The sequence below is a fragment of the Pholcus phalangioides genome, unplaced genomic scaffold (genome assembly GCF_987345545.1).
Source record: "Pholcus phalangioides strain wild (caught in Gottingen) unplaced genomic scaffold, Ppha-v1.0 ptg000001l_1, whole genome shotgun sequence".
Lineage (NCBI taxonomy): Eukaryota > Metazoa > Arthropoda > Arachnida > Araneae > Pholcidae > Pholcus > Pholcus phalangioides.
Window position 1 is genome coordinate 22,017,369 of NW_028301594.1, and position 27,994 is coordinate 22,045,362.

General features: G+C 40.4%; 1 protein-coding gene across 1 annotated transcript in view; it reads right to left on the reverse strand.

Annotated features, from left to right (window-relative positions):
• Nucleotides 1-11,649: 11,649 nt before the first annotated feature.
• Nucleotides 11,650-27,994, reverse strand: part of LOC149090068 (uncharacterized) — a 193,974-nt gene continuing 177,629 nt past the window's right edge. The window contains exons 6-9 of the mRNA XM_089232114.1: nt 23,237-23,376; nt 21,382-21,625; nt 16,787-16,909; nt 11,650-14,238 (exon numbers count right to left, since the gene is read on the reverse strand). Of these exons, the coding sequence (XP_089088240.1) occupies nt 13,037-14,238; nt 16,787-16,909; nt 21,382-21,625; nt 23,237-23,376 (1,709 nt within the window). The 3' untranslated portion in view covers nt 11,650-13,036. The remainder of the gene's footprint in view (nt 14,239-16,786; nt 16,910-21,381; nt 21,626-23,236; nt 23,377-27,994) is intronic.

Genomic DNA, 27,994 nt, shown 5'->3' on the forward strand with positions numbered 1-27,994 from the left:
ATTTTTTGATACTTACCTAGCGGTAACATACAGAAACTGTTGAAAGATGACGTTCTCTTCGATAAAGCTTCGGTTTTGATGACAGCCCGTAACAAAAGAAAAATTGTTACAAAATGGTTGTTCACATTTGTAGTATTTTCAACATTTTGGTGGTTTTTCCTTCTTACGAAACTTCAGCTTTGTAATGAATTATGCATTAAATGATTTAAAAATAAAAATTTTATAGACTTCTCCATGTGTTGTGTCTGTGACCGTGATTTTTTTTTCTCCTCATACTTCAATATTTTTTCACACTGAATAAGCAGTTTACAAAGTTTCTTTTATGTGCAAAAAGTTGTATTTAACTACACAGAATTAGGATATAGATCTTCTATCGCTAAACTTGGTTTCAGAATGTGTCAGACATTTAGATAATTATTTGCGGGTTATGGAAATGGATTTGAATAAAACAGGGACGTATCCAGAAATTTCGTTCGGGGGGGACCAAAGTGATAGAACAATAGATTTGGCCATCCTTTTCCTTTTTTTTCGGTGATTTTCTCACATTTCGGGGGGGGGGGCAGGCTCCCAAGCTCCCCCCCCCCCTCACTACGCCCCGCTACGAAGTTTATGAGCTGTTGAAAGCAGGTAAATCAGTGCAATGTATTTTCAACTGTTTGTTATCCCAATTTTAAGGGTAAAAAAAAAAAATCTTTTTCCGTTTTTACTTTTGCAGTGTTTATAATTTTTCAAGTCTTATTCACACGTTTTTGCAACATACGAAAAATAATCCACATTTAGTGTACAAAATTTCATTTGTAAACTATTGCTAAAATCATAGACTGAGATATACATGGAAGTCTGGAGGGGGGAAGGTCATTATTGCTACTACTACGTAGTAGTGGTCATTATTGCTGGGGAGGCACGATGATGTTATTTGATATATACATATATACATTAGATCAGTCGACTCCACCTTTGACGCTGGTGGGGGGCAGGGGGACACTTCCCCTGTATCTCCACACATGGCTGAAATGTGAACGAAAAGGAAGTTCTCTCAGAGAGATACATTGAACTATAAAAGTATATAACTTAACTAAACTATAACTGACTGTAGTTATAAAATTTAATTAAATCTGCCATGGCTCCCACAAGGGTGGGGCTGACAGGGCTCTAGCCCACGGGCCCAGGACAGGTACAATCAATTTTTTTCATGTTATAAATTCACTGTAAAAGGGCCCGTGAAAGATCTCAGCCTAGCATAGGCGGATAGACTTGAAAGCTGGGGCAGGCACGATGTTAATTAATTCATAGATACACATTTATATTAGATCAGTCGACTCAACCTTTGAAGCTGGGGGCAATGCCTTCCCCCCATATCTCCGCCCATGCAGCCTAGGAGCACTGCTGCAGGATTGTATACAGTAATTATCTAGTAAAAAGAAAATAGATCCAATCAAATTTGAGAGAAAATGACATTCACAATGAGTGTATAGGAAGAATTTTGGAAGAAGCTTAATATTTCGTTACATAAGTGTTATATAACGAAATATCGTTTTTCTCTTTATGACTTCTTTGGGGCAGAACATGCCATATTTTGCAAACAGATTGCGTATTTATGTGCTGCGGAAGATGGCAGAGAATGTTCTACAAAGTTCGAAGAACATGGCTATTGCAGAGGATGTTTTGCAAGAAAGCCATGCTATGGGCGCACTTTGGGAACAGGGAAAGAAAGCTAGGACCCAAGTTGGTCACGTGACCGTAGTTTCTGCTCCGAGTGCCATAGTTCTCTGTCTCTCGTTAGCCCCGTTTTTCATTCTAGTGACGTAGTTAGCGTCGTGACGGTCGCTAATAGTGTTATTATTTGAGTATTCATATCACTTTCGCCAAGCACGAAACTCACAAATACCGTAACATAGGGGAAAAAATTCTTTCATAGTTATCGGGACGTCACAGCAGTACAACGATATCGTAAGGATATCAGTCTGATACCGGCTCGACGTCGGAACGTTGAATGAATACCGAACGTCGGAAAGAGTTCAGAAATTTTTACGTGTCCGATATCGAACGATGAAGTACAAATGTATTCACTCAATAAATGCCTTCTTTTTTTCTCTGAAATAGTTTTAATCTCATTTTTATAGCATTTCATTTTGTAAAAGAATATCTTATATGATAATAAGTCTCTTTTGAAATAATCCAAATTTTTCTACGTTGAACTACGTTGAAAAATTTTAGGCTATTTATACGTCGAACGGTATCGAAATCTCTACGTTGTTCTATATCAGTATGCTACTACTGGGGTTCGGTTGATGTTATCTTTATTTTTCGTCGAAAGTTTTCTTTCGTGCATTTTGAAGCTAAGGTTCTACAAACTTATCTTTTGCCTATAAGTTATCGTTGCAAAGCTATGTAAGAAGAAAGAAAGTGTTCTCTCCTTTCCCTTGTCGATAAACATTTCCGTATTTAATGTCGTTATTTGATCCATATACGTGTGGAGTTGGTTTTGCAATGACCTTCCTATAGTGAAGCAAATGTTTGTCGAAAAATCCCTTTCGGCAGTACTGGTTCAGGTTCTCTCAGTTATCCGGATTCACAGTTTTTGCCTGAAAGACTTTCCTCAACAGATCTATGTAAAGTACTGTACATTGTAGAAACTATCGTTATTCGATATACATTAGACAATTCAATTCCAAATCCTCACAATTTGTGAATAAAATAAAGGATTTTACTTTTGGGGAAAAAATACCATCTTAGAATATAAAAAAAAAACCACACCACGGAATGATTAAACATTTTGCAACGAGTTATGTGGGGGAAAAATTTCCGAGTTATTAATTAATGAAAAAATGAGTAGTTATGTGGGTAGTTGTCCTTTTTTCCGGTCACAAGTGCGATGAGCATACGTCCCATCTGGCCCAACGGGACGTATGGTCATCCTTCTTGCGATCGGGATTTATTTCGGATATAATTATCAATTGCTTATTGTTATCGGCAATCGCGAGTCCCAATGCGATCACATAAAGCAGCATGCACAGTACTCGACGGTGGAACCATCCCTAACGGACACCGGCCGTCAACGGACACTTTTCTGATCCCCAATCCCGGGCTAAAATATATTTCACGTCCCGTTGGCACAATCACGATAACTGACAGTAAAATCAGGCAAACTAAAAAAAATTATAAATTTTTGGTCATAAACCGAAAGAGAGGGAGAGAATTTATGTCATATATATTTGACTAAAATTGTGTTTAATCACAACCTCGTATTGGTAAATACACTCATGTCCATAAATTAAGGATAATTCAGAATCACACGGAAATCGAAATCTAAAGTAAAAATTTCACCTGTAGAATTATCACACATATTTGCAAGAATGATATGCAAATTTCAGGAAGCCACCAGATGATGCCGATAGTACGTCACAATGACGAGAGTGCAAGGGGGGAGGTATATAAGGAATGGTGGCAAAGAAGTAAAATTGTTCGCAAGAGTTCTGTAAGGCGCTCAGTGCCATAAGCGAATAGTTATGACACAGAGGACGCATGTGGATGGTTTTTTACGTGGTAGAATTATCGGCCGCCTGGAATGTGGGCGTACTCAGATGGAAGTATCCGAGGAACTTGGAATTGGCAAAGTGTCATTAGATGTCATTAAAAATGTCAGTAGACGTTACAGTACAGGTCGCCCCCTAGTTACAACGCCGAATGAAGACCGGTATTTGGCAGTAACTGCCAAAAGAAGCAGTCGGAGCACAGCATCCGACCTGTCTCGTCAGCTATCTGCAGCCACGGGTACCACAGTTTCAAGGCAAACCGTGTACAGACGTTTGGAAGATATTGGTCTACATGCTCGCATGCCTGTCAGATGTGTTCCGCTCACGGCAACTCACTGTCGGCAGCGATTAGCTTGGAGTAGAGAACATGCAATGTGGACATCGTCACAGTGAGCTTGTGTGATGTTTTCGAACGAGTCCAGGTTTAGCTTGCAGTCTGATTCACGTCGGACTTTCATATGGAGAACGCCAGGTACCCGTTACCACCAAGACAACATCATTGAACGACACCGTTACGGTGGTGCATCATTGCTCGTTTGGGGTGAAATTGTACTGGGTTCCAGAACAGATCTGCATGTTCAAACCGGAACCATGAAAGCCCAAATATATCGGGACATCATTCCGGAACAACATGTACGTTTGTTTATGGGTGCCATGGGCGCAGAATTTGTGTTTATGGATGACAACGCCCGTCCTCACCGAGCAAACATCGTAAACGAACGTCTTGAATCTGAGGATGTAACCCGTATGGAATGGCCAGCATTCTCACCTGACTTGAATCCGATAGAGCATGTGTGGGACATGCTTGGCTGACGAGTTGCAGCCCGTCAACCACCTCCTACATGTGTACCGGAACTTCGGAGAGCATTGCTTGCTGAGTGGAGTGATCTTCCCCAAGATCAGATCGATAATTTGATACTCAGCATGCTTAGGCGTTGTACGGACTGTATTTCATCGCATGGGAGACATACGATGTATTCATATCATACATCATACCAACCATGTAATAGTAAGTTTTTGTAAAGGAGATATTTTTTACAATTTCTCCAGGGAGCAAAAATCGTAGTTTTTATGAATGGTATCATACATACACCATCGTTTTATTGTTGTTTATCTTTTGTTTAAAAAATGGGCTTTATGAACAAGTCACGTTTGTTTTGTTTCTGAACCTTTATTTGCCGGAGCTGGCATCATCCTCAATTTATGGACATGAGTGTATGATAAATCGTCAATTAATTACTTAATTAACTGAACATAACTATGATCCAGGATAGGGAATTCGAATGGTAATGTTGGTTTTGTTTGTTGATACCTGTGAAGAAAGCCAGCATTACAAGACCGATAATGTTATGATTGTTTTTATCTTTTTTCACGATTATTTTAATTTAATTTTTATTGCAAGATATGTGTAGTGCAAGTATCATGCACAGGTAAAAAGAATTAAATTTCTCAATGAAGAGAATATAGGTTATAAAATTTTAACCGAGGGTCCATGACCAAATTGTGGATTTATAAAATAAATTAATGGTTAGTTGAAAAAAAGATTATTTGAAAAGAAAAGTATATTAATTAAATTATATAACGCACTGAAGAGCCGCTGTAACGTTGGTAGATTACAAAAGTAGTATTGTTATGATTAGATAAAAACTGTACTTGTGGCGACAGCTCTCGATAGGGGTATGAAATGTTTTTTTAGTTCCTTTGCAGTCCAGTAGATTGCATTGCTTTTGCATCGCGTTTGCCAGTGCCTACTATATAAAATATTCTCCAGTTCGAGAACATTGGCTGTAGCTGATAGATGGCTGTATTTTCTGCTGTCATGAATGGGGTGCATGACAGACACGAATATCTCTGGGAGTCCTGACTAAAAGTGGGGAGCACATGGCAGACACCAAGATTTCCTGTGGGTCCACGAATTAAAGTACTAGGGAACTGCGAAAAGAAAATTCAACCACCTTTTCACAGTTTAATTCTCTTTCTTTCCTGAATTCATCTTCGCATCAGCCAGCTGTCGAAACCTTCGTATAGTTAGCGCAGAGTGACATCTTCTCTGGATAATAATTTCTTTCATAAGTTCTAAATCTTCATCAATTCAGAAAATCTGTATTTTCATCATTTCTGGAAATCTTCATTTTCATCGGGGGGGGGGGGGGGGGAGAAATGTGGAAATCTGCATTATCAAAAACGTATTGAATTTCCTCTGGCCCCCGCTATTATTTTCGCACCGGGCCCCGCGTCTGGTAAGGGAGGACCTGACTGTATATTTGCATAATTTTTGAAAAGAATGCGTAAGAGCACTTGGATTTTGAATTGTACGATATGTCAACCAGCAGTTGAGTTTTTTTTTTCACACGAACACTACTCCTGTCTATCGCCATGGTTAATTTAATTACTGCACTCAAGTTCTGAAGATCCTCATGAAAATGAAGTCTGTTTAAAAATGTCGAGAGCATGCATGCAAATTGGTAGACAGGCATTTCTAGCCAGGTAGGGGCTGCAGAAAAATTACTGTTCTCATAGGCCTCTGATGCTCTTAAGATATGTCCCCAGGGCCGCAACTAGGGGGGAGAGCAGGCTGGTCTCGTGCCCCGGGCGCTAGACCCGAGTGGAGCAAATTTCATTCTGAAACCTCTCCTTCAACATTACAGGGGAAGGGGGGTGTCAAAATGTGTGCTTGCCCCGGGTGACCAAGCACCTAATTACGGTCCTGTATGTCCCTGAGATGATCAGAATGCTGTTTTGGTTAGAAAACCATGCATTATTGTTTTTCAGAATAGTATTGCCACCAGTTGTCCAAAAAAGGTCAGTGAGTCGTTGGGAGAAAGGGTAGGAGCCTAGGGTTACCAACCAAAGAGGATATGTCCTCCTCCTTTCTGATGTCATTTCAAGCGTCTTCCTACGTTTCGGAAAATTAAATTTTTTGTCCTCCTTTTCAGGTTTCCGGAATTATTTTTCATTTCTTTTCTTCACTTTGAAACATATTTCTTCATTGATATGTGTGTTTTTTTCCCAACTGCAGTCACAAACAGCCGTCGAAATTCCCATATTATTTTTTGTTTCTGCTTTTTTTTGAGTGGTTCTGTTTTAAAGTTGGGTTTTGGTTCTTTTTTTTTCCCCCCAAAATTTGGGAAAAACAGCGTTAATCCGTCCACTGTTACTGACGTAATATTACGTCGGAAGTTCTGCGGCAAAAATACAAACAAAATTTTTTGCTTGCCAAGTATTTGGGTCAATTTGAGATAAGAACTGTAACCTTGAGAATTTTTTGTGCAAGTAGATAAAAACACGTTTTTCCACTCGAAATCTTCTTTTCTCTTTTTTCCTTCTATGCTTGAATCGTGCGTAAGAAAAATTTCGCAGAGAGAGGATTTAAAACTGACTGTGCGTTATCAAATTAGAAGTGATATCATGTACAATACGCAAATGTGTGAAGTTATTGGAAATATTATGGAGCGGGCGGGAGGGGGGGGGGGGGGCTAAACCCAATATTTTTATAGGTATTATCGCGATCGTGGAAAATATTCTATGGGCTCACTCAGGCTCATGGACCGGATACAAGCCTAATTCGGCATTAGTATAATTCGCTAGCAATTTATTTGGCGTCACATATTTTATTATCTGCCCATAATATTAAACCTAATGCTGTACTTTGTTTTTCGATAAGATAATGCTTGAGAATCAATTTCTGATTTTTTATTTGCTATATGGTTCATTCTGCGTTTGATTTACGCATAGTGATAGAATGTAAAAAGTTGTGCTTAATTATTTGCAGTCAGTTATAATAAAAAATTAATGATAACTGGCGAATACAACTAATTACTGGATTATCACTTTCACCGTGACATGTGCATATAATATTTTGTATTTATATGATATAATAGCATATATATATATATATATATATATGATGTGTATATGTATATAGCATAATCTGGGCCTATATTTCATGCTGTGTCACTTAACTGTAGAAGGCTAATGATGTTTATATAGTAACAACATATGTTTGATACACATATGCGACACAGTACAGCAAAACCAATTTAAATAATTATGTAAATATACACTCTCGAATATATTCATTTTTTTTATAAATTACTTTCTTTGTAAATTTACATGTTCATCACTCCTAATGAATTATTTCATACTTGAAATTTATAAGGCAATAAATTTCAAGTACTTATCAAATTTAATCACCGGTAAAAGTGATAAAATCATCAAACTTACCAAGACGATTAGTAAGTATGCATGGCAACCGATTTATCGCATTTACCGTAACTTATATAATGGAAAATCCTCACGATAGAAAGAGAGAAAGTAAAAATTGTGACTTTTACGTGTCCATCCTTTGCTACATGTACGTCAAAGTAATTTTTACAAGGATCACTCCATCAACGGACAGGGCAGCAACCCTGTAAACGATAATTATTTTATTTTCTTTCCCTTTACCTCAGCAACAACGTTTTAGCTTCTCCCTCTCGCTATGGTTTGACAAGTAAAAAAGAAGTAGTAGTATTTTATATATAGGGAAAGGGTTGTTGAGAGAGGGACAAAGAACTTAAGACCTGCTTCTCTCCGATCTTTTCCTCTTCATTTTCTAAATATCAACAATAATACTACTTTTTGAGATTTATTTCTGTTGATTCAATTACGCATTGTCCAATTTTTTTGCTCGAAGCCTGTACGTGAAGTGGTTAATTCCTCCTTTTAAGTCAGATCATGGAGGAAAATAGAGAAAAATTAGCTGTTCTTTTTTGGAGAATTATGCTGACGTTATAGCGAAAGATTCATAATTCTCAACTCAATATAATCAAATCTTTTTTTCTACCTTCAACATTATCTATTTTACAATCACTCGTTGGAGGGAGATTCTCATTATAGGCTAGGGCAGACATTTTCAATCCGTTGCTCGCGAGCACCACGGTGCTCCCTGAGTGCTCGATACTCGTGTCCGATTTCGTGCTCGCGAGCACTTGATCAACGCTCCAATTGAACACCTAGACAAATTGCATTCTAAGATTGAAATCATCCTGATTTTATGCATTCGTATGTCGAACTTGCCGAAAAGGGTGCTCTCTAGGTATTATAAGTCAGACAAAAAAAATTAAATATATTTAAAAAATATTAAATATTCGGCTCCCCTCGCTTATATTGATTTGTTACCTCAGTTTTGTTACTTTGTCTGGAGCAAAGTGTGAGAGATTTTCATCCTCTACCCTCAGAAGGTTTTTCTTCTTCTTTCTTTTTCTGAGCGTTGCTTCTTTGCCAGAGGTGATTTCTCCGTAGGAATCAGCATTGAGTGTTGTTTGCATCATATTTTCTTTATCTCGGAGTGGAAGCTAAACTCCCCTTTCTCCCTACTCCAGGAAACGGAAATAGCTGTTGGGGAGCAAACCAATGGTATTCTCAAAATGGATGTTATACTTTTTTTCTTCCGGAGGGGTTTTTTTCGGACTCTCTCATATTATCCTGGAGCAAGTTGGACCGTTTTGATATCAGTGAAGAGATTTTTAGATTAAAGGAAAAAAAATTTCCCCCAGGGAAAAAAAAAACAGTTCCGAAAATTTAAAAGCAGGACAGAGGGGTGAATTTTTTGAAACGTAGGAGGGACGCTTGAAATGACATCAAGCAAAGACGTCTGGTAACCCTATTATAAGCCGTACTCGTTATATCAGTCATTTACTGTAGATATGTACATACGGTTACCAGTTTTCGAAAACTGAGAAGGGGGGGGGGGACGCCTGCTCATGCACCCTTTTTATAGTATTTTCCTAATTTTTTTCAACAGATGGCGCCACCATAGTCACCATGAAAACCGGCCACCAGAATATTTTTTCACAACTAAAACAGAACAGATCAAAAATAGAACAAATAACGATCCGTCTCTCTTCGGTTACAATGAATTGTTCCTATTTTCTGATCAATCTTGCTTTGCCTAGAGCAAGAGGTTTTCTATGGCACAGAACATTCTGTTTTGTTACATTTATTGGCATTTCTTCCCGCTTATTAAGCTCTTCCCTCAGAGGGTTTTTTTCCTTCGAGAGTGTTTTTTTTTGCCAGAGATGATTTACCATAGGAATCAGCATTGAGTGATGTTTGCATTCTATTTCCTTTACTGCTGAATAAAAAACTAGGTTTTATATACCACCACCTCCCTCCCCACTCCAGAATGCGGCATTTGCAGTTGCTTAGCAAACAATGATTCTGAGAATTTTGATGGCGATCGGACAAAGAGTGTAAAAATGTGTGTGTGTGTGTGGGGGGAGGGGGGGGAAACGCACACAAACATTCATATCTCAATGAAGAGATATATGTTTTAGGGTGAAAGAGATTTTTTTTTCCCCAGAAGAAAAATAAAAATAATGTCAGAAACCCCCTCCCCCCTTCCCCGAAAAGACCGACAAAAAAAAAGAAACGAATCTTCTGAAACGTAAGAGGGCGCTAGGTTGGGGCTGCGTGTGATATATATTCTAAAATGCCGTCATCTAACTTCAAATCGGGAATGTGTAACGGTGTACAAGTAGATTTATATTTACACTCATGTCCATAAATTAAGGATAATTGAGAATCACACGGAAATCGAAATCTAAAGTCAAAATTTCACCTGTAGAATTATCACACATATTTGCAAGAATGATATGCAAATTTCAGGAAGCCACCAGATGATGCCGATAGTACGTCACAATGACGAGAGTGTAGGGGGGGGGGGTATATAAGGAATGGTGGCAAAGAAGTGAAATTGTTCACAAGAGTTCTGTAAGGCGCTCAGTGCCATAAGCGAATAGTTATGACACAGAGGACGCATGCGGATGATTTTTTACGTGGTAGAATTATCGGCCGCCTGGAATGTGGGCGTACTCAGATGGAAGTATCCGAGGAACTTGGAATTGGCAAAGTGTCATTAGACGTCATTAAAAATGTCAGTATACGTTACAGTACAGGTCGCCCCCTAGCTACAACGCCGAATGAAGACCGGTATTTGGCAGTAACTGCCAAAAGAAGCAGTCGGAGCACAGCATCCGACCTGTCTCGTCAGCTATCTGCAGCCACGGGTACCACAGTTTCAAGGCAAACCGTGTACAGACGTTTGGGAGATATTGGTCTATATGCTCGCAAGACTGTCAGATGTGTTCCGCTCACGGCAACTCACTGTCGGCAGCGATTAGCCTGGAGTAGAGAACATGCAATGTGGACATCGTCACAGTGGGCTTGTGTGATGTTTTCCGACGAGTCCAGGTTTAGCTTGCAGTCTGATTCACGTCGGACTTTCATATGGAGAACGCCAGGTACCCGTTACCACCAAGACAACATCATTGAACGACACCGTTACGGTGGTGCAGCATTGTTCGTTTGGGGTGGAATTATACTGGGTTCCAGAATAGATCTGCATGTTCAAACCGAAACCATGAAAGCCTAAATTTATCGGGACATCATTCCGGAACAACATGTACTTTTGTTTAGGGGTGCCATGGGCGCAGAATTTGTGTTTATGGATGACAACACCCGTCCTCACCGAGCAAATATCGTAAACGAATGCCTTGAATCTGAGGATATAACCCGTATGGAATGGCCAGCATTCTCACCTGACTTGAATCCGATAGAGCATGTGTGGGACATGCTTGGCCGACGAGTTGCAGCCCGTCAACCACCTCCTACATGTGTACCGGAACTTCGGAGAGCATTGCTTGCTGAGTGGAGTGATCTTCCCCAAGATCAGATCGATAATTTGATACTCAGCATGCTTAGGCGTTGTACGGACTGTATTTCATCGCATGGGAGACATACGATGTGATTAACCATCATACCAACCATATAATAGTAAGTTTTTGTAAAGGAGATATTTTTTACAATTGCTCCAGGGAGCAAAAATCGTAGTTTTTATGAATGGTATCATACATACACCATCGTTTTTGTTCTTCATATTTTGTTTAATAAATGGGCTTTATGAATAAGTAACGTTTGTTTTGTTTCTGAACCTTTATTTGCCGGAGCTGGCATTATCCTTAATTTATGGACATGAGTGTATTATTGTTTATTGAATGGACTTTTTAATTTATCACTATTGTTTCGTTATTATTTTTGAATTAAAATGAAGAATTAGATCAGACAAGATGAGTCGGTGAAAGTAATACTTTATTTCAAGATGAGATGTTATTTCAAGAGGTTCATCTATATAATTAGAGTGAAAAAATGTTCTCTGTGTTAGAAAAAAAAATGTCAAGGGAAGATTACACGGGATGATTAGAGTGTGAGAGAGAGAGAGAGAGAGACACGATATTACAGAAAGCACCGTATATCGGTAATACATAAAAACATACAAGAAACGATAAAATAATTACATTCAACATGGAAAAAAATAAAACATACGTCACATGATAATTGATAAACGGCCTACCAATATAAGTACACGCACAAAACAACATGCCACGATTTTTTTTTTCTCCCAAATAAGCGGCACAATAATATTTATGTATTGTTTTATCGCCACACCACGACGAAGGTAACACATTCGAGGTTTCATAATTAAAAAAACAACAACATCATATTGTAGCTTGATCTTAGGTGGTGGTGGTGGTGATGATGATGATGACTAGTAGTGCTCTGATTTTGTTCGGTGGCCTTGCCTTGCAGTGTCGACTTCATTCTTGGAGAAAAATATCTATTATGTGATATATGTTTTGAGAGCTGTTGGAACAAACAACGAAATTCATGCTTCAAATAAGAAGAAAAAAAAAGATAAAATTCCATGAAATAAACACTTATAGGCTCTTAAACTACAACATTTATAGACGAACGAAAGTTTGTAAAAAGTCTGCCTGAGTTTAAAAACAAAAAAGAAACAACCAAAGTTTTTTTCCTCAAATCAATGTCATAGCGAGAAATGTCTTTGAGAGAATAATATCCAAATTTCAGCTCAGCTATATTATAACTGCATCTAAATCAGAATTTGTTTGAATTTTTATTATTACATACCATATAGTTTCTCGGCCGGGTCGGGATCTACACAATATTGTACATTATTAACTTTTTCATTAAAAAAAAGACAATTTTTTTTAAATAATTGTTGATAATTCATTTAAGAAAAATTGTGTGTCCATGGATAACTGACTTTTCATGCTCTAATCATCATCTACTATCTCAATAACAACAATAATTGTTTTTCCTTTTACATGCTTAAATTTATAGAGAAATTTTTCTGATTAATAGTTATTATATACGATGTATGGGGTTTTTTCTTCTCCCCAAATAAAAAAGAAACAAAAACTTCTTCCTCAAATCTATTTCTCGATTGAAGATGTTCATCATTTGCCTACGAAATTGGCACCCCAAATTCAATGCCAAAAATATATCGAGTTTTCTTCAGCCATATCTTTCTTAAGAAAAAAAAAATGGAAACCAACTCCAACTGTGGTTCTGTTGATATTCGCTTCTTGACTTCTTTTTTTCCCCAAAACAAAATTCGAATATATTATATGTATTTGATCGAGATGGGTCGGTGGAGATCAGCGTTGGGCAACCACGTCTGGAGCTGACTGAATGGAATCTGCGCTATCGGCTCGCGAAGAATCCCGATCGCTAGTCGTCTCTATCTTAGCCTGTGCTCTAAACTGCGACGGCGTCAGCCTCTCGTCCGGTTTTGTTTTGTAACCCTTGTAAGGGTTAGGTCTGTAAGGTGGGTTGCCGTAACTTTCGGGAGCCTTGTATATGGACAGAGGCAGTACTTTGTCCGTAGCACCGGACAGCAGACTCCTGGTAGGCGGCGTCGCATCCGCGTTGGGTCTAGCTGCACCGAAACGCGGCAGTCCGTAGTCGCCAGGAGTCCTGGTGAAAACGGACCTCGGAACGCCGGCCTCCAGGGGACCCCTAGTGGCATAAGTACCCCTAGGTTCCGGCTGACGGTCCTTCACATAGGAGCTGCTCTCCGGCGCCGTCTTCGGCATTGTCTGGTACGTCGAACTTGGAGGAGTCTTTTCGGGTGGCCACCGGCTTCTGGGCAGTGTTGATGTAGCAGGTTTATCGGTCGATTCCGGCCTGCTGCTGGTCGCCGGTTGTCTGTAGCGGGGATCCGTGAAAGATGTTTCTTCTGGAACGGCCTTCCCACCAATGAATCTGTAGGTAGGCGTCGTAGACAGCATTTGCTGTTTGGAGGTGGGCTGCTGCTGTTCCCGACGATCTTTCTGATGTGGAGTCGGAGCCGGTGTCATCAATGATTCGCTTTCGATGCTGTCGATGCTCTGGCTGATGAACGGGTACTGCTGCCTGCCTAGATCTGACTGAATCCCTCCCCGGGATACCGATCGGCCTTCCGGTCTTCGCGGTATCGTACCACCATTCGGATACTTCGAGTAAGGTTGGCCCACGTCCACGTCCGGCACGTAGCAGCCGTCCGAGGACTCGTCATCCCCGTCGTCTGGATATGGTGTCCGCTGGGATCTTAGTTGAGGCTTGCTCAGCTGGGACGAGAGAGAAGGTTCGCCCCCGCGATCCGGGCTGGAATGGCTCCGTATGGTCCTGTCCATTGTGGCCTCCAGTGAAGCTTCCTTCGATCGCCGCTCTTTGTACTCCCGTTCTCGTGCCTTCCTCTCCTGAACTTTGTTGTAGCAAGATATCGAGACCGAGACACACATTGCGACTACTAACGCGAAAAACACGATCAGGATGATTAACATATGTTGGGAAGTCAGCACTATGCTAATCGTAGCCTCTGAAAGAGAAAAAAAAAAAAAAGAATCAATATAAACCTGAAATGTATGATATGTAAGTTTTCTAAATCCATAAAGATAGTCAAAATGTAAAGCACTTATGAATTGAACAAAATACGTCATAGATCACAATGAGTCTGGGCGACAACATTCCGTTAATACCAGGATCATTCTGCGCTTGAAGAGCCTCTTGTAAGCGCAGCCCTTCATTACATTGGCCACACTGACACTTCGTCTAATGAACGTCCCGGCTTACTAATTTTTTGGCTGATCAAGATTTTTTTTTATGCGTGATTTTTCTGCCTTAGCTGACGAATACGGATTCAGTTAACGAACAGTTTTGTAGACATCGAATAAAACAACCGCATCATTAGCTAAATTTTAGCGCGAATCATCACACATCAGAGAATTACTATCGCTCAAATCCAATTTCAAAACTAGAAACCCAAACAGGGAAATTGCCCAACAATCTTGCTGGAAAAAAGCAAACGGAGAAATAAAAATAAATAATAGTATCAGGAAAAAAAGCCCATAAAATTATGGTTATCCTAGTCTAAATACAGCTACCAAAGATAATAAGCCGGAAAAAGTAACTAAACAACTAAAATATCTGCCCATAGAAATAACGGTTGTCATTCTTTAAATATGGATAGGTTCTCGATTGCTCCCACCCGTCTTATCCTATTTCCTCTTCAAGGGAAATTCACGACATCAGAAGTTAAGCTATTTCATGCATTTACAACCCTGTTGGAGAAGAACTCCCTGCGATACAACAAACTCAGAATTATCCCTAATTAATCAGCCGAGAGCTCGATTTACTCATGCCCACCTCGGAATATTTTTCCAGATGTGCCTCCACTTCCCTTTCTGAAAGTTTTTGAATCATTTCATGAGAAATGAAAGATTCAGCTAATAGGAGATTCAGCTATTAATTGAAATAAAAAAGGAGCTCATGTTATCAGAGCGCGCGTTCCCTCATTACAAGACTCTTAGCATCAAACTGTTTGGACATTCTTAGTTTATTTTTTTGATCTGCATATATGAGACAGAAATGAGCTGACCAAAACACAAATGAATGAATACATGTGAACTCGACTAGGTTGTGTTAACCTCATCTTCAGTAGACGTAAAGCAAGTGTTGGCAGTGCCATCTTAACGCAGATGGGCCCACCCGGGGACCTTAAGAGAAGAGGAGCCTCACAAAAAATTTGATCTGGCTAAAATTGTCTAAATATTTTACCTCGTAGGGCCTCAGAAAATTCACTTGGCCCGGGGGCCCCATGATGCTCTTAAAATGGTGGTTGGTTGTTTTACTTAGTGGAAAATAAAAAATGCTTCAGTATCCCATTTTTCTACAAATTCTCATTTGTCCAATTTGAATCTATTCATTTTAGCCTACAGTTAATTTTTTGTCTTTTTTTTTATAGCACTCTTTGGTGTTTCTAAAAACTTCTTTAAATTTTGAAGCATATCTGGAATGAATTAAACAATTTCCCATGGAAACCTATGGTAAATCGCGTTTGGGCTAAAGAACGTGATTCCGGAACGAATTACTTGCGTCAGTCGAGGTATCACTGCACTAGTCAACCCACGGTTTACGAACGTCTCGGTCATAGGCAGAGATAGATTTGAAAGTCTGGGAGGTAGCGGGGTACGATGATGATGATGTCAGTTCATGTATATGCATGTACATTAGATCAGTCGGAGATCCAGTGTTATACGAAAATATAATCTCGCAGAGTAATTTCGCTCCTGTTCAAGATTCTAGGGGGTATTTTTGTAGAAAGAGGGGTATTTTTTTTAATGGGAGAACTGCGGAAAAATTTGTATAGCCCACCTCTGCCCAGAGAGCGAAGGGATTAGGTCAGTGAGCTATCAAAAGGGCGAGGTTGAGTTTCAGGGCTTGCAATCATGTGAATGATCGAAAGAGTGACCTAGAGTGTATGTGAGCATGGGATAGACTTGGGGAGCAAGGTATTGAGCGACAAGCAGCAGGTCATTGAGCGACCAACAGAGTGATGTAGAGCGTGTATAAGCTTTCGAGTAACTTAAGGAGTGTGTAGGCATGCGAGTGACCAGAACAGTGTACAAGCACGTGAATGACCAAAAGAGTGATCTATAGACACAGGCGTATTTACAGGGGGTAGGGGTCAAGCGGGTTACAGCACATGGCGGTGAATTCGAGGAATGAGTAGTCAAGAAAACTAGACGAGAATGGGGGAAGGGCGCCAAAATTCGTGTAGCCTACATTAGGCGAAACCACAAATGCATGAAATCAGGATTGTTTCAATCCTTTAAAGCAAAATGTTTAATTGGGATGTTGATCAAGTGCTCGCGAGCACGAAATCGGACACGATCATCGAGCAACGGATTGAAGATATCTGCTCTAAATGGACAGGATAGGTGTGTTCATGACTTTTATTTTTTAATGTGTTTTTCTATACCATAGTCTCAACTGATACCGATGAGTTTACGAGGTCTGTATCCAAAATTAAGTTCTGAGAAAAAAAAAGCACAGTTATTAGATAATAAGGATTCGAAATTTTTTACCTTTTGCACACAATTTTTCGTCTTCATCGTACTGATACTTGCAGTCGTTCACCTCATCGCATGTGAGCGACTTGTCGATGCAAGTACCGTCTTCGCAACTAAATTCTGTTGCGTCACAAGTTTCTAGAATCACGGAGGGGGAAAAAAAAATCTATATTAATATTTCAAGATAGCTTATTTACATGCGCAACTACATAAAATTATCTGCAATGTAAAAAATGTACAAAATATATTACAGAGAAGCATAGGTTTCGTCCATGTGTTTTGCTCTCGGTCTCGAACAGAGTCGCCCTTATGGGTGTGCGACATGTGCGTCGCGCGAGTTCCGCCCTCCCCTCCCTCACTGACGATAAATTATTGGAGGCTCTCGCCAATTTTGAAATTATTTGTTGCATCAATTCTGAAGTTTCATCGATTCTAGGGTGCATAGGTAACAGAGCATACGGCATTTTACTGTCGAACCGTTGGTTCTAAAGGCATATTTCCAATTACAAAAGGTGTCCAAATAACATGTAAAACGTAGATATGTCATTCATGTGGGAAGAAGTTGTACAGTTATTAAAAAAAAACCAACTTTTTATACAGTCTCCGTGTGAAGCAAAACCTAAAATATGAAAGTTGTTGCAATGTCTTTCCTGATCTCGCAACAACAACAACAAAAGAATTTCTATATTTCTAAATGCAGTCCGAGATATTCGAATACGAAAAACTGAGGAAAGTTGGTGGGGGGGGGGGGAAACAGCATTAGAATGTGGAAAAACCGTTTTACTTAAATACTGTTTTTCTTTCTCCAAATTTCCTCCATTTTTCGAATTCGAATATCTCAGTGGATATTGCTTTTAGAAACGTGGAATTTTTTTATGTTGGTATCAGCAGAGACTAGGCAATAACTTTCTATGAGTTTTTTGAGAACAGGGTATCCATATAAAAAGTTATTTTATTTTATTTTAATAACTACACAACCCCTTCGAACATGAATGATATATCTGCGTACTACACATTATTTGGACACTTTTGTAATTGGAAGTAAGCCTCGAGGATCAACGATTCGCCAGTATAATGCCATACGTCCTGTTACCTATGCACCCTGCATATAAAATCAGAGCCGTCACCTGTCCCAGCCTTCATTTTTGCATAAGGCACCGCGTCTTGTAAGCAGTGCCGTCTTAACGCATGGGCCCACCCGGGCACGGCCCGGGGAACTCAGGAAAAGAGGGGCCTCACAAAAATGAGATCCGGTTGAAGTTTTCTAGGATTTACCAGGTAGGGCCTCCGAAAAACCACTTGGCCCAGGGACCCATGATACTCTTGAGATGGTCCTGCTTGTAAGGGCGGCCGTGGTAACGAGAAGAGTGGATTAGATTCAGCTATTCTTCTGCGATACTATCAGTGGTAAAGTAGTTACCACCATGGGCTTACGCAGGATTTTCTCAAAAGGGTTTCAAAACTTTTTTTTTTCTTCTGAGGGGGAGGGGTTACGTTTTTTCTTGCAAAATAACACTATAATCTCGGCTCCGGGGGAGGGGATTATAACCCCAAAATTCATTCTTTGCGTACGCCAAATGTACCATATTTCCAAAATTACAATAGGGGATTCAAACTACTGCGCCATATTTATCTATCCAATGCATTTTTTTTTTTTGCGATTACATTATTTCCATTTCAAATTTTTTTGATTTTCCACAAGTATTCAAGAGATTTGTATACTTTTAGTACAGCTTTTGAACTTCAGATAAAAGCTTTTATCAATTATTGAGTATATATAGTAATAACCCCGAAGTTACGCGATAGGTGGAATCGGCGATAACAACGTAAGTAGTATACGATTTTGCATACAAATATCACACATGTACTTGATATCTGGATAAATATTTCATTTAAAAATAGGAAATGTTTTGCAAACGATTTTTCAAAGCGGGATCTACTTATATTACAATAATTAAAACTTTTAGCATACGAGGAGTATGCTATGTATGTTTCTATGCTAAAGGATGTTTCTAAAATCAACGGTTGCAGAGACATATCCGTTGTGCAAACAATTTGGATGTGAGAGAATCACTATTGAATTCACAAGCTTTCACTGCCATCTACCATCAGTAAACTGCATTCTAAATTTAAGCTACAAGCTATGCCAAGAGATGGCAGCACAAAAGTCAATACGAGAAAATATTTTTTTTGAACTTCTATTAACCATCTATTTAAGATTTTAGAGTGTTGCGCTCACAAGCAACATGAGTTTCTTACATTTTTTAAATGAAGGCATTGTATATTTTGAGCTCGTTTCAGCATTATTGCTTCTAAGCAAATCCTAAACATAGGGTTACCATACCTTTAGGAGGACATGCAGAGGCGTATTTTATAATTTTGCCTCATTTCCCCCATTGAGTTTAATTTTATTGACTCAAATTCGGAACCCAGCACCGTAAGCCTCTTGGCGCCCGCCCCTGAAACTTCAACTCTGTCTCTTGGTCACTCTTATGGCCACTCAAACGCTCACACACTGTTTTGGTCACTTTACATGCCACACACGTTCTAGGTCGCTCACTGCCCTGGTCTCTTGTTCTTTAGTGTACAAGTTCTCTCTTGTCTCTTGGCTATTCACATGGCTGTTCTCTGTTGGTTATTTACATGCTTTCACAACGTTTTCGTCACTCACTAACCTGGTCTCTAGGTCAACTCCCATGCTCCTACACTCCCTGGGTTACTATTTTGGTCACTCACTGACATAGTACTTAGTTCTCTAGGTGAATCTTTCGGTTGCTTACTGACGTAGTCGCTCATTCTCTAGGTCACTCTTTTAGTTATTTACATGCTAACTCACTGTTTCGGTCGCTCATTGACCTAGTCCCCTGATCTCCAGGTCAATCTCACGCTCAGACACTCTTTAGGTCGGTAAGTGACCTCGTCCCTCACTCTCTCGGTCACTCACCGACAGGTTTTTTGCTCTCTTGGTCACTCACACTCTTTTGATCACTCACGCGCGTGCATATTCCTTTGTTCATTGACATGCTTGCAGACCCAGAAGGTCCCTCTTTTGGTCACACACTGACGTAGTGTCTCTTTCTCTAGGCAGAGGCAGACTTATAGTTTTTACCGCTTGTGTCGGCTATAAAACTTTTTACCACGCTTCTCTCATTTTCTGATAATTCTTTTCCACCCATTCTTCAAATTTACCGCGACTTTGAACATGCCCGCTAAACCGCCATTCCGTAAATACGCATCTGAGGTCATGTTCACTTTTTTGATGTCATTTTAACGTTCTCCGTGTTTCTGAAAATTCGCCCCTTCGCCCTCCTTTTCAGGTTTCCGAAATTATTTTTCCCTCTTCTTTTTTTCCACTATGAAACATATATCTCTTCATAGACATGACTATTTTTGTGGTTTTTTTTTTTTCAACTTACCAATAGCCGTCGAAACTCCCAGAATTGTTTCTGTGTTTATCTTTTTCTTTAGCGGTTCTGTTTTAGATGGAAAAAATTATTGTTGTGGACAGTTTTATTGGTCAGTGTAACGGCGCCACCTGTTGTGGAAATTGGGAAAAGACGTTATTAACGTTATTAAAGGCTGCACGCACACTGCGTGCACAGGCGTTTCCCCTTCGCAGTTTTCGAATCTGATAACCCTATATACCTAGGCTGACCATATTTCCTCGAGAGAAATACGGGACATTGCGTTTCCTAATACGGGAAAATACGGGACATCGCCAATTTTCGCTAAAACCAAACAAAGTTGCCAAATATTGTTGAAATTACGGAAAAATCACAATGGCGGGAAATGATGCAAATTGCAGTGAATTACAGTGTATTCCACGAAAGACAAACTTTCAAGGCAAATGTGGGAGATTAATATTCTCATATATAGTTGTAATAGTCGTAAAATAATTTATGAGTTGAAAAATAATGTCAATCTTTGACTTCAATAAAGAATAAAAATTCAAGTTGGCTTCGTGTAAAATACAGGAAAAACCGGGACACTTTTGCCAAAATGTCGGGACGGCCAAAAAAACAGAAAATACCGGGACTGTCCCGGGAAATACGGGACGTATGGTCACCCTAAAAATACCTAAACATATACTCGTTCCATGAAGTTTCTATAATTGCCAACAGAATGATCCAAAGGTTCACGTCTCCTATTTCTCGACCAGCAAGAACCATTTTTGACCCTTGCGTTTTGAAGGGAAATACCATGCGTGGAGGAGAAATATCGCTGCGCATTCTTCAACAATGATACTGTAGAAAAGTAAGTTGGCAAACAATAAATAACATTTACAATAAAAATGCCATTTATTGTAAATGTGAATGGTATAAATACGGTGCGCTTCCCTGAAGTGCAACATCCCATATATTTTTTTAAATGTTGACAATAAATTTTTTTTGTCATGTAACAGCATGCAGAGTACTTCATTTGCTCGATATAAACCCTAAAATATTTTCTCGGATATTTCAATGTTTGTGAATTAACCCGAAAATGCATGAATGTTTCTGCCATTTTTTGTTAATTATTATTTATTATTATTATCATTATAGAATTTTTGTGTTAATTATTATGTACAAAAAATAAAAGGAAATTGGATGTCGAGGGAATTAGTAGCTCACCAGGTTTTTTGATCTCACGCTGCACCGTGTAGTGGACTTCGAATTTGGTGTGGTTGTAAGCTTCCCTGTATAGGAAGAGTCGCACCTCGGCCCTTTGGCTGTCCACAATAAGAGGCTCGGCTGTCGTGCCGCAGAATGTCTCGATCGGTTGGCTGTCGATACGGGAACGAGCGTAAACCTGTGCTAGGTTTTTTTCACAATCGTTCGGAAACTTCAGACCGAAGGTCTTGAAATTCAGGTAAATCTAGAACGGACAAAACAAAACAAAGATTACATCGCATCAAAGCAACTCGCGGTGTCATTAGAGACACCTCTAATACTACTTAACTGTACATGCAACTCGTACACACTCCTCTGTGGAATTTCTATCGAATTGGTGCATGTCGGAATGTATGTGTGTTCTGAGTGTATGTGTGGCTCCCTAACGTATTCAAGTTGTCAGAATCGGGCTTGTTTCGTGTTCCTGCTGGTGCTACCATCTCTCTTCTATATTTCGAAGTAAGAATGGCAAATGCTTGAATTTTTATGTTATATCAGTATCGTGCTGTACGTCTGCCTGCTCTCTGCGGAGAGACTCTTTTTTTTTTAAATGGGAGACCGACTCGCCTATTCACACCTGGAAGTTGAAAAACCCTAGAGAACAAACTTCAGCTGACCACCACTACGCGTCAGCGTGGTTCGAACCTGGAAACCTCACGCTGAGAGTCTAGGGCAGAGGTCTTCAACCTTCTTTCTGTCGCCTATACCCCCCCCCCCCCCCCCATCATCGAAAGAAGAGCATCCTTACGGCCAGTTCGACATACTAATGCATACAATCAGGATGATTACAATCCTTGAATGCAATTTGTACAATGTATTTAATTGGAACGTTGATCAAGTGCTCGGGAGAACGAAATCGGACACGAGCATCGAACAGTTTGGGTATTTCAGGGAAGCACCGTGCTGCTCGCGAGCAACGGTTTGAAGATGCCTGGTCTAGCACAATGAATACACGACACACAGCGGCATTAAGGTATTGCAGCAGGAGCTGATTCATTCCCACAAGGGCGGTGGTTCTGGCAGGTCTCTAGTCCCCAGGGGAACAGAATTCTGTATCAGAACAAATCTTCTTTATGAGGGCAAATTTACTTTTTAATGTCAGTATTATAGAAAATCTCGGAGTAGTGTGGAGTGACTCTTTACAATTGGTACGATTAGTACGATTTATCCATGTTTTCTCTAAATTAATCACTTTACCGGTGATTATGCATAATACCCGAACGTCGCGACGATGATAAACATGGATAAATCGTCTTATATGATATAGGCCCATTATACATGATAATTTATACATGTATTGCATCATTATATCGGGGGTATGACCGTAAAACTTATATCATTATATCGGGGGTATGACCGTAAAACTTATATCATTATATCGGGGGTATGACCGTAAAACTTATATCATTATATCGGGGGTATGACCGTAAAACTTATATCATTATATCGGGGGTATGACCGTAAAACTTATATCATTATATCGGGGTCCGACTATGTTCATCAAACATACTAGACTCATTTGGAATTTCTTTCACATTTATCAAATTTATCAATTACACTAAGGTATTGTGCATAATCACAGATTAAATTTCAAGTATTTATCAAATTTACCAACGACGCTTGGGTAATATGCATATTCGCCGGAGAAAGTGATAAATTTATGAAACTTACCAAGACGATTGGCAAGTATGTATTACCGGTTATTATATGTATGTAAATAACCAATGTATAAATAACAAATTTATCACATTTACCGTACCATATACACAGGATAGGTAAACAGTTAAAAGTATAACGACATCTAAAAAATAGTCACCTTTTTTTTGGGGTGATCCGCAGTGATTATCCATACACAGTCGATCGGTATATTGTTGACCTCTGCATACTGATATACACTGTTGTCAATGTCGGTGATGTAGAGTTGACCAGAAGGACCCGATTTTTCAAAAATGCATTCTGAAACGAAAATAGTCTACAACGTAAACAAAGCCGATTTTATAACAATATTTTATCTATAAAAATTCGAATACAAAAATACTAATGCGAAAATTTCTTTTCAACTAAGGCGTAGTCCAAGGGCGATGCGCCTAGATTTGTTGCAGAGTAAGAATAACATAGTGAACATACGCCAATATTTTACGGGACAGAACTATTTTCATACATGCTGTTCGGCTGTTTCGTCACTCTCTCAACCGATCGCTGGTGGCTCAACTGGGAGCCCGCAGTACAGAGTCCGTTTGGCAGGTACCTGGAACGATCGGCAACGTCAAGACATAATTGGAAAGCTCAACCGAGCACTGAGGGCCCAACTGCAACACAAAGTCTCTTTGTCCGGCACCTGGGCCGGTCAGGAACTCATAAATAAGGTGGCAAAAGCTCAACCGAGCGCTGTGGGGTCAACCGGAAGCCAGCAACACAAAATCTCTTTGTCCGGCACCTCGGCCGGTCAGGAACTCATAAATAAGGTGGCAAAAGCTCAACCGAGCGCTGTGGGGTCAACCGGAAGCCAGCAACACAAAATCTCTTTGTCCGGCACCTCGGCCGGTCAGGAACTCATAAATAAGGCGGCAAAAGCTCAACCGAGCGCTGTGGGATCAACCGGAAGCCAGCAACACAGTGCCACTTTGGCCGGCAATTCCGAAATATGGCGGCAGGTGCTCAACCGATCGCTGGGGGCTCAACTGAAGCCCACAACACAAAGTTCCTTTGGTCGGCAACTCCGAAATATGGCAGCAAAAGCTAAACCGACCGCTGGGGCGCAACTGGGAGCCTGCAGTACAGAGTCTCTTTGGCCGGCACCTGGTCCAGTCGGCAACGTCGAGACAGCTGAAATACCGAACCTAGCGCTGGGGGGCTCAACTAGGAGCCTGCAACACAGAGTAGTTTGGCCGGCTACTCCGAAATATGGCGGCAGAAGATCAACCGATCGCTGGTGGTTCAATTGGGAGCCCACAATACAAAGTCGCTTGAGGGCTCATTATTATGTAGGAATACTATTTATATTTCTATGTATTTCCTTTTCGGCGAGCATCTCGGTGCTCATCGTGCCCTCTCCCAATCATGGAGCAAGCCCTCCTCCTCAGATTGAGATCTTTAGTGGGTTTCCTTCTGTAGTGAATTTATAATGCACAAAAAAACCTTTTACCTATTAAAAATACCTTTTATGATATTTAACCTATTTCTGTTAATTTTAATGTTTTTTTAAGAGTGGCAACTCAAAATTTCTCGGAAAGGTAATTTTTGTATCTTTCAAGCCTTTTGTGTCCCTCCAAAGATAGATCTTGCGTACCTTTCTGTCTATACACCGCCCCTGATTAACAGGAGGTGAGTGACGAAGGATTCTTTTATTTTGTCCTGGGAGCTATGATGCTGTTGAGAGGACAGTAAAGGGGGACACTCTTTTTGGGATAAATATTCAAAAAAAAATTTGAGTTCCGTAGAACAGCCTCATTACCATCATCAAGGGCTCCGCTGAACAGCCTTATAACCATTAAAGGTTTCCTCGAGAAACTCTATGTTGGAAACCCCTGATCTAGAGTGTGAGAGACCAGGTTTGTGGACGACCGGAAGAGGGGCTTAAAGCATTTGCAAGCCTATGGGTGACTAAAACAGTGTACAAGAACGATGAGTGAAAAAAAAGTGACCCAGAGAAAAACGACTGAGTGAGCGAGAAGAAAAGTAACCTAGAGGGTGTGCAAACCTGGGGGAGGGGGCAAAACAGTATGAAAGCGTGTGACTAAAAAGAGTGACCAGGAAAGTGTGTAAGCATGTGTGTTACTAAAGGAATGACTGAAACTAAAACAGAGGCGTTTTTATAGGGGCGGGGACCTGAGCGGGCAGGGAAGAAAATTTGATTAATGGGCGGCCAAGAAAATCAGACCTAAATATGAAAAAGGAAGAAAAATTTGTGCAGCCCACAAAGCGACAAAACTATAAATCCGCCTCTGATCACCGATCGGCTACCCAAAAATCGAGCAACATTAACTCTTTTTGAGATGAAGGTACGGTTGTTATCTTGCGCCAGACGTATCGGATGAGAGCCAACACCCTGAGATTGCAAATTGCAGAACAATACGCAAGTGGAGAGAGTGAGATTTTTCAATGTGTGTGTGTGTGAGGTAAGCTCCCTCTTCAAAAAAAGCTCTCGTATACACAACATTTCAACTTCCTCCCATCATTACAAGGCTCAATAAGTCTTCGCGGGTGAAGCGACCGAAGATAGACTAATCCCGATAAGAGTTTCCGAAAGGAGGTAGGACGGCGGAAAGCCATTAGGAACTAAGTAGGATCCTCGCATTAGCAGCTACAGCATTTCCCAGAGATGCAATCGGCATTTCTGTCTAGTGAACGAAAGACTAGGCCAGTTTGTGGAGTAAGTAACCAAAAGAGTGATCTACAGTGCAAGGAACGAAGTTTGTGAATGATCGGAAGAGTGGCTTAGAGCGTATGCAAGCATGTGAGTGACCAAAACAGTGTGCAAGCATGTGAGTGACAAAAAAGTGACCTAGAGTGTAAGTGATCGGGACAGTGAGCGACAAAAAAGTGACCCAGAGTGTAAGTGATCGGGCCAGTGAGCGACAAAAAAGAGTGACCTAGAGGCAAGGCCGTAATTAGGTTGGGGCAATCAGGTCACTGCCCCTGGGCCCCCAAGCCGAATGGCCCCCCCCCCACAAAAGTTTACATTTGTTTTGCCTAATAACATGTTCAAGAGGAGCATCAAGGAAAAGTCTGTCCCAGGGCCCCGAGAGGGCATACTATGGCTCTGCCTAGAGGGTGTGGAAGACTCTGGGTGACCAAAACAGTGTGCAAGCATGTAAATGACCAAAAATGGGACCTAGAGAGTGAGGGACCGGGTCAGTGAGTGACAAAAGAATGACCAAAAAAGTGTGTAAGCACATGAGTGAATAAATGAGTGATTAATGGATAGAGGCGTTTAAAAAGGGGAGAGGAACTGAGTGGGCCAGGGGAAGAAAATTTGAAAATGCGTGGCCAAAAAAGTTAGATCCGAATACGAAAAAAGCGGCAAAATTTGCCCACAAAGCGGCGAAATTATAACTTCGCCTCTGATTACTGATCCGCTACCCAAAAATCGAGCAACAAGTAACTCATTCTGAGATGGAGATACGGTTGTTATCTTGCACAAGCAGACGTATCGGAAGAAAGCCAACACCCTGAAATTGCTTTCCGAACAGAACAATACGCAAGTGTATAAAGCGGGAGAGAGAGATTTCAATGGTGAGATAAGCTCCGTCTTCAAAAGATTATAGCTATGTTATATACGTAACGTAACACTTTCCGCCTCCTCCCATCATTACAAGGCTCAATAAGTCTTCGCGGGTGAAGCAACCGAAGTAGACTAATCCCGATACGAGTTTCCAAAAGGAGGGTAGGACGACGGAAAGCCATTAAAAACTAAGTAGGAGCCTCGCATTAGCAGCTACAGTATTTCCCAGAGATGCAACTGGCATTTCTGAAACAACACGATAGCGACTGCCAAACGAGTCATCGGGGGGGGGGGGGGGGGAACGGTGAGTGTGAGTTACATTATCCTCAGTGCTCACGTTCTGTGGTGAAGGGGGGTTAGAAGGAGATAAGGCATTTATGGAACACTGCTACGAAGACAAGCCGTTTTACGGTTATGGCTACTTCCTTTTAGGTAAGTATTACATAAAGTAACTGCACAAACATTCCATTCGGAGAAATGTACCAAAGAGTGAAGCCAAATTCAATTTTGAAGTTAAATATTTACAGCTCATCCGAAAAAAAAATATATGTTTGTTTGGAATTCAAGAAGAGAGTCCAAACTTTTTTCATCTAAACCTGATAAAATGCTGATCACCGAAGTGAGATGAGGAAAATGTACTGTGTTTTGACGTACTCAAGCCACCCCCATTTGACGGTATACTATTTTCTTTGAATTTTCTCTCTTTCCTAAATACATCTTTGGATCAGCAGCTGGCTGATAGCTGATACGAAACCTTCGTATTCGGGGGGTTATTGCGAAGGTTTGAACGAATCCTGGCGAGTTCCATATATTCTAGATCAACTTAAGTTATTTTTTCCTTCATTGCATTAAGTAATTTGTGTCTTCGACTTGGAGAAGTGAAAAAATTAATTCAGATACAATAGAAGATCCTATGGGATCGCTCAACAAGGGAAGCAATGAGGAAAAGAAAATTTCCCAATTGGAGAGATGACGGTGCCCACTAAGACGAACAATATTTACAACAGAACTCATGGTCGCAATTCACACCCCCCAAAAATTTGACATCTACTAGTACCGGGAGTCTACAAGAGGATGCTAGTCTTTCATTCGCCGATGTCAACTATGTAACGACGCCCTCGGACGTCACTTTGAGATCTCCTTTGAATCTCGCTGATCTTCACGGGATTGTGCAACCTTATGATTTCTCTATATTGTCTTTTTCACTGTTGAAACTTCAACGTGAACAATTTACTTTAAGCTTTTCTGACACTCTGAGTGGATTGCGACCATAGGTTCCATTGAAATATTGTTTGTCTTGATGCAACAATGGCCTCGTCTTGATGCAACTTGCACACTCACTCGTGTCAG